The sequence below is a fragment of the Lynx rufus genome, unplaced genomic scaffold (genome assembly GCF_022079265.1).
Source record: "Lynx rufus isolate CCGP_SWC_20201006 ecotype Redwood Valley unplaced genomic scaffold, mLynRuf1.p SCAF_40, whole genome shotgun sequence".
NCBI classification, from domain to species: domain Eukaryota; kingdom Metazoa; phylum Chordata; class Mammalia; order Carnivora; family Felidae; genus Lynx; species Lynx rufus.
Genome location: NW_025814857.1, coordinates 2,950,634 through 2,957,960, shown reverse-complemented (window position 1 = coordinate 2,957,960; position 7,327 = coordinate 2,950,634). Strand labels below are relative to the sequence as shown.

Below are 7,327 nucleotides of genomic sequence, written 5' to 3'. Positions count from 1 at the left end.
TCTCTCTGCCGGCCCGAACCAGGCATCCAAGACCGAGGCCCCACCTCTGTCACTATCCTTTCCGGGATCTTCACCTTGACTCTGACCGGCTCGGGCCGTGCCCCGCCATCTGAACAGCTGAGTCTGTGCGCCTCAGATCCAGGCTCTCACTCCCCGACTTCCTGGAGACAGAGGCAGGGAGCACACCGCAGCCACGGTCCCCTCCCCGCTACATTGTGATGAGCTGCCCAGAAGCATCGCACTGAACAGAGATCCCAGGCCAGCCTGGCTCGGGCAGGGCATCTCCACTGCGGGGCTCCCCCCCTGGAGCCCCACCGCCTCAGCCTTCTTTCATTTCTTCTGCTCCTCTTAGGGGACCTTTCCCTGCCTTCCCATGGGGACCGCAGCTGCTAGATAGTCACCTATGGGTGGGACGTGTCCTGCCTCTCCTAGTGTCCTCACTGCCAACACAGGGCCCTTCCGAGAGTGAGCAGAGCTCAGCGAATGTCCGGCCACAAATGTCCCAGTGAGCTGGGGACCTCTGCTCAGATCGAGTGTCTCCTCCTTTCTTGGAGACCCAAGCAAAGGCAGGCACACATCTCTATGTCCCTTGTCCAGAATGACAGATGACAAGGGACAAGAAGCAAGAACGAACATCTTTTATTTCTCCATGTCCTGAAGCCATCCGTTTACTGCCAAGGTCTTCACGTTTGCAAGACATCCCTGTCTGTGCCCAGCCCAGGCACCGCGATTCCCTTCTGGATCCCGAACGAGGACGGAAGGGTTCCCAGCTCGTTGCACCAAACGGCAAAACTCTGACTCTTGAACACCTGTGGCGTGGGTGCCACTCCCACACTGAGCCCGAGGCTCACGAAACCTTCTATGACAAGGAACAACATCTGAAAACTTCCTCGACGAAACAAAGATCGATTTCCGAGGCCACGTAGACAGAGAACAAGAACCCACCCAAACGTGCGCTTGGCCCCGCTTTCCCCCAAGCCGCCCTGGCCCTCCACTACTCACAACGCCCAGCGCCCGCTCTGCTCGCACTCGCAGGGGAGAAGTGGCCTGGCTTCGTGCCCCGCAGGAGAGGCTGCTCGACCCCAGGTGGGAACGGGCCCGGCTGCCCCTCGGGCTCAGGCCCGCTCTTCCTCATGGCTCACAGCCTCTTCGGACAGACACGGAGACCCGGGCTGCCTGCTGTTGACCGCGAGGATGTGCTGCAGCACTTGCACGGCGCTGGTTTCTGCGTGCGCCCTGGGACCCCACAGGAACTCGTAGCGTGCGGGCTCGCTGCCGGGCACCTGCCGGTACTCCAGGTACCCTTCCTGCACCCAGACTTCGGTCAGCAGCTCCCTGGGCTCCCCATAGAATACGTGCTCCCTGCCGGCATACACCCCCATGACCCCCAGCGCTTCCCACACCGCCTCCTCAGGGGCACGGTCCTCCTCCAGGAGGATCACCCACAGGACCAGCACCAGGAGGCTGGTCTTGGGCATGCCGTGCCTACCACTCGGCGTCCCATCGCAGCTGAGGCCCAGGATGCTGACCAGGACGTAGGAGCGCTCGCGGGGGTCCACTTCCTTCACGTCGACTCCAAAGACCAGCTGCAGATACTCGCAGGCTCGGCGGAAGATCACGGGGAAGCGGTCCTGGTCATCTTGGCTAACCGCCGCCAGCATCTCCGCCCGTGTGGTCGGCTGATTGGTGCGATACTTGAGGAGCAGAAGCAGCACCAGGCCGGCCACCTTCACGCGGAGCGCATCTGGGAGCGAGGCCTGGGCCCCTGCCGGGGCCCCCCAGGTGCTCGACCCCTCCTCATCGGGGCTGCTGGAGCCCTGGTGGGACTGGCTCCCCGAAGCGCCTGCCATGGCACTGGGGGAGGGGCAGGAGCTCCGAGGGCTCTGGGGAGGACTCGGGGACCCGGCAGCAGCAGACCCCTCCTCCAGGGGGACCAGAATGAGGACAGAGCAGGAGGAGGACGGGGAGGAAGGGGAGGAGGAGGAGGAGGAGGGGGGAGATGGGTACCCCCCCTCCTCCTCCTCTGCTTTCTCCTCCTCCACCTCCACCTCCTCCTCCTCCAACTCCTCTTCCTGGGGTTCCACCTCCTCCACCTCAACCTCCAGCTCCTCCACCTCAACCTCCACCTCCAAATGCACTTCTTCCACCTCCTCCTCCTCCACCTTCTCCTCCTCCAACTCCTCCTTCTTCAACTCCAACTCCTCCTTCTTCAACTCCACCTCCTCCACCTCCCTGTCCTCAGGCTCTGGCAGCGGTGCATCCCATGGCAGTGGGACCTCTCTTGGCTCCTCCTTCAGCTTGCAGAACATACTGCTCTCACCCAGGGACATGATGGTCGCCAGACCTTGAAGACAGAAGAGGGGTGGCTCCTCAGGGGGAGGCCCAGCCCACCCAGACCCCGAGCTCCCAGGCCTGAGAGCGGGGCCGCGTGGGGGTTGGGGGCCGAGGGGTCCCCTCTGGGGTGGGATGGGCGAGCCCCCGGCCCCACGCGCGGGAGCACCCACCTCGCCTGGACAACCGACTGGCACGCGGCCGCGCCTCCTCTGCTCTGTGACCTCAGGACCACTGCCTCAGACCAAGGCCTCAACTGCAGAGCTCGCAGAGCCCCTGGAAGAGGGAGGGATGGAGGGAGGGAGGCGGGGAGGGAGGGGGCGCCTCAGGGTCTCAGGGTGGGTGCAGACCGCGAGCACCGCCCCGGGCCCCCACCCCCCACTGCGGCCAGGGGATTCTGGCCAGGACTCTGGGCGGCCCCGCCCCGGGAGCCCCCACCCCCCCACCCCCCATCAGGCCTGGGCCTGCCCCTTCTGGGCCTCCGCTGACAGCCAGAGCGGACCCGAGCGGCAGGGCAGGCCTGGGCCCTACGCAGGTGTCCTGGGCTGGGACGCAGCGCCTCCTCTCTCCCCTGCACCCCGGCCAGGGCCCGGGATCCTGCCTCGGCTGACCGGGGTCCAGCCCCGCACACCAAGGCCCTCCCCTCGCCCAGACCCACCGCGGGGGCGGCTCTCCGAGGGCGGCCCCGGGGCTGGGGTCCAAGGGGCCCCCGGCCGTCCTCCCGCAGGGCTCTCCTGGGGAGCCCCGCGCCCGCTGCCCCCCACCAGAACCCTCACGGCCCGGCGAGGTCCGGGCCAAGGCGGCTGGCGTCGCACGAGGCGACCAAGTCCGGGGAGGCCCGGGGCCGATGGCGGGGGGCTCACGTGGCTTCCTTGGGGTCCCTCAGCCCTATCCTCTCGTCCCCATCCGGACTCCCTGGGCGGCCTGGGCCTCGGGCTCTGCCGCCTGACGCCGGCTCCTCGCGCGCAACCAGCTCTCAGTCGGGCTGGGACCCAGAGCCCGAGTCCGCCCACGCCTCACGCCCTGGTCACAGTCGTCGTGGTCGCGCCACCCTGCGGCCTCCACCGCCGCCGCCACCGCCGAACTCCTTCCCCTCTGGGTCCCGGCTCCCTCGCTCGTCCCTCTGGGCCTCACCTCGAAGCCCACGAGGCTCTGCGCCCTTGCCGCGCCTGACGGGATTCGAGGCGCGGCCGGAAGACGCCGACGCCGACGCCGACACCTACGCCCACGCCGACGCCCTCGCCGGCGCCCACGCCGAGGCCCCCTCGCCCCGCCCCGCCCCGCCCCGCCAGTCTCTTGAGACCCGGATGCGGAAGTCCAGACACCCCGCGGGGCCTCATTCCCACTAGGGGCTTCCCTAGGCTGCCGCTAGGGGTCGCCTTCCGGCCAGGGCCTGCGTTCTGGGGGCCAGAGTCCCTCTCTCGGTGTTCCCTAGGTGGCCTCCTGCACCCCGGGGTTGGCCTGTGCGCGTGGCCGCTGACGATGGGAACTCGTGCCCCTCAGACCGGGGTCCGAAGGTCTCTGGGACGCACCGCCCAGGCTCAGTGACGGGGTGCCCGCCACCTCTGGCCACCCGATGCAGGGGCTCCCCGGGCCTGCGGCACGGACTGACTTCGTAGCTCTGGGCTGGGGTGGACCTGGTCTCCTGACAGCACCTGGGCCCTCCTCCCGTCTGCCCACCGGAGCGGCTGCTCCCGACAGACAGCGGGTCCTAGGTTCTGCCCAGCTCACCCATCCGACCCCCACTCCCCCGTCCAGGTGATCCGAGACCCGGATGCCCAAGTCCAGCCTCGCCCAGTGTCCCCATCCCTCCCGGGGGCCTGCGCGGACTGACTCTGTTGTGGGGTCCAGGCTCCTTTGCCTGCAGGTCCCTCTGTTCCTCATTAGGAATCGCCCCGGGACACGGGCCCTGCCCTCTGCCCACCTGAGGTGGCCCAGCCACCCCCCCCCCGCCCCCTGCGCCTCCTCCGGTGTCTCTGAGACCCGGCTGCTGCGGAAGTCTGGCCCGACTCTCCTCCGCGAGTCCCCATGCCTCCCAAGGGCCCTTCTCAGAAGGCCTGAGGTCTTGAACTTTGGGACGTCCCCTCTGTCCTGGGGACCCGAGTCCCTCAGTCCTCCCTCTGACCCCCACCTGGACACCGTGGCCCCGTCCTGTATCCCTGCCCTTTCCTGACCTAGGATCCTGTCCCTCACCCCAAGGTCCTCAGCTTCCTCAGATCCCCGAGGCACAGTTGAGTGGACGGGGCCTGCGGCCACTCTCTACACGTACCCCGGCACCGCGGCCCAGGCTGCTCTCCTCTCCCCGGGGCGGGATGGGCCCTGCGGATCTCCATGAAGTCCCGACATCTGCTGCAGAAGAGCCTGGGCCCGTCCCCCCTATTATTCCTGCCGCCCCGCCACACACGCTTCCGACTTTTCTCTCTTCCAACTGTTCCTGCTGGTTACTTGGTCCTGCTCAGATAGGCCTGAACAAAGCCTCCTGTTTTCTTGCTCCTCGGACAAGTTGTCCTCAGAGGAGGGTCTCAGTTGGTAGCCCCCCTTCTATTCCTCCCCCCTCTCTTCTTGCTTTGGTCTCTTCTAGCTGTTCTTGCTGGTTGGTTGGTTCTGCTCCGACAGGGCCCCAACAAAGTGTTCTGTTTTCTTGACCCCATGTCAAGTTGTCCTCAGAGTACTGTTGCAGTTGGTAGCCCCCCCCCCCCGTTTATTCCTGCCACACCCCCACCCACACATTTCTTGCTTTGGTCTCTCCCAACTGTAATCACTGGTTTGTTGGTCATGCTCAGCTATGTCCCAGCAAAGCGTCCTGTTGCCTTGTCCCCAACACAAGTTGTCCTCAGAGTAGGGACTCAGTTGGCAGCCCCCCTATTACTCCTGCTCCCTCCCACTTACCGGTTTGGTCTCTTCCAACGATTCCTGATGTGTAGTTGGTCCTGCTCAACAGGCCCCAATAAAGAGTCCTGTTTTCTTGCCCCCTGGGTCAAGTAGTGTTCCGAGTAGGGTCTCAGTTACTAGGCCCCTTTCATTCCTGGTCACCACACTTCCTGCTTTGGTCTCTTCCAACTCTTCCTGCTGGTTAGATGGTCCTACTCAGATTGGCTCCAAAAAAGAGTCTTAATTTACTTGCCCGCTTTGTCCAGTTGTTCTCAGAGTATGGTCTCAGCTGGTAGCCCCCCTTTTATTCCTGCACCCTAATTCCTGCTTTGGCCTCTTCCAACTGTTCCCACTGGTTAGTTGGTCCTACTCAGATTGGCCCCCAAAGAGTCCTATTATCTTGCCGCCAGGTTAAGTTGCCCTCAGAATTGGGTCCCATTTGGCAGCCCCCCTCTTATCCCCCCCCCCCATTCCCGTTTGGTTCTCTTCCAAAGGCTCCTGCTGGTTATTTGCTCCTGCTCAGATAGGACCGAACAAACAGTCTTGTTTTCTTACCGTCTAGATCAAGTTGTCCCCAGAGTAGGGTCTTACTTGGTAGCCCCCCTTTTTTTTGCCTGCCCTCCCACTCTGTCTACTTTGGTCTCTTCCAACGGTTCCTGCTTGTTACTTGGTCCTGCTCAGATAGGGCCCAACAAAGAGTCCTATGTTCTTTCCCCCAGGTCAAGTGGTCATCAGAGTAGGGAGTCGGTTGGTGCCCCCCCTTTTATTCCTATTGCCCACCCCACACTTCCTGCTTCGGTCTTTTCAACCTGTTCCTGCTGGTTAATTGGTCCTGCTCAGATAGGCCCCAACTACGAGTCCTATTTTTATTCCACTAGGTCAAGTTGACCTCAGAGTGGGATTTCAGGTGGTAGCCTCCCCTTTTATTCCTGCCTCCCCCTTCCTGCTTTGGTCTCTTCCAACTGTTCCTATAGGTTAGTTTGTCCTGCTTGTATATGTCTCAACAAAGAATCCTATTTTCCTGCCCCTAGGACAAGTTGTCCTCACAGTTGTGTTTAATTTGGCACCCCCCTTTTGTACCTGCTGACCACGCCCCCCCCACACACACACTTCCTGGTTTGGTCTCTTTCAACTGCTCCTGCTGATTAGTTGGTCTTGTTCAGGTAAGGCCCAACACAAAGTCCTGTTTTCTTGGCCCCAGGTCAAGTTGTCCTCAGAGTTGGGTTTAAGTTTGTAGGCCCCCTTTTATTGCTCCCCCCCCCATACTTCTCACTTTGGTCTCTTTCATCTCTTCCTGCTGGTTAGTTGGCCCTGCTCAGATAGGCTGCACCATGATTCCTGTTTTCTTTCCCCCCAGGTCAAGTTGTCTCCAGAGTAGGGTCTTAGTTGGCAGCCCCCTTTTATTCCCGATCCACCAGTTCCTGCTTTGGTATCTTCCAAGTGTTCCTGCTGGTTAATTGTTCCTTCTCAAGTAGGCTGCAAGAAACAGTCCTAATTTCATGCCCCTAGGTCACATTGTTCTCAGCATCTGGTTTAATTTGGTAGTCCCCTTTAGATTCCTGCCACTCCTCCAAACACACTTCCTGGTTTGGTCTCTTCCAACTGTTCCTGCTGGTTAGTTGGTCCAGCTCACATAGGCACGAACCAAGAGTCCTGTTTTCTTGCCCCCGAGGTCACGTTGTCCTCAGAGTAGGGTGTGTGTTGGTTGCCTCCCTTTTGTCCTGCCCCCCCCCCACTTCCTGCTTTGGTCCATTCCAACTGCTCTATTGGTTACTTGGTCCTGCTCACATGGGCCACAAAAGGGAGTCCTGTTTTCTTGCCCCCAGGCCAAGTCGTCCTCAGATTAGGGTCTCAGTTGGTAGCCCCCGTTTATACCTGCCCCGGCAAACTTCTCGCTTTTGTCTCTTCAAGTACTCCTGGTAGCTAGTTGGTCCTGGTCAGATAGGTCCCATCAAAGAGCCCTGTTTACTTGCCCCACTTCAAGTTGTCCTCAGAGTAGGGTCTTCGTTGGTAGCCCCCCTTTTACTCATGCCTCCCACACTTCCTGCTTTGGTGTCTTCCAGCTCTTCCTGCTGATTAGGTAGTACTGCTCAGATAGGCCAGAAGGAAGAACCCTGGTTTCTTG

The 7,327-nt window shown here is 61.8% G+C and overlaps 1 protein-coding gene across 1 annotated transcript; it reads right to left on the bottom strand.

The window, feature by feature from the left end:
- Nucleotides 1-623: 623 nt before the first annotated feature.
- On the bottom strand, nt 624-1,968 carry LOC124525368 (melanoma-associated antigen 8-like). Its single transcript, XM_047097746.1, has 3 exons — nt 1,530-1,968; nt 1,003-1,307; nt 624-859 (listed from the first exon to the last, which is right to left on the bottom strand). The coding sequence occupies exons 1-2, from the start codon at nt 1,848-1,850 to the stop codon at nt 1,116-1,118; spliced, it is 513 nt and encodes a 170-aa protein (XP_046953702.1). The 5' UTR covers nt 1,851-1,968; the 3' UTR covers nt 624-859; nt 1,003-1,115.
- Between the last annotated feature and the right edge of the window lie 5,359 nt (nt 1,969-7,327).

Coding starts and splice junctions, on each gene's coding strand:
- LOC124525368 (XM_047097746.1), bottom strand. CDS start 1,850: ATGGCAGGCGCTTCGGGGAGCCAGTCCCACCAGGGCTCCAGCAGCCCC. Junction 1,308..1,529: donor GCGAGCGCTCCTACGTCCTG/GTCAGCATCCTG, acceptor GTCTGGGTGCAG/GAAGGGTACCTGGAGTACCG.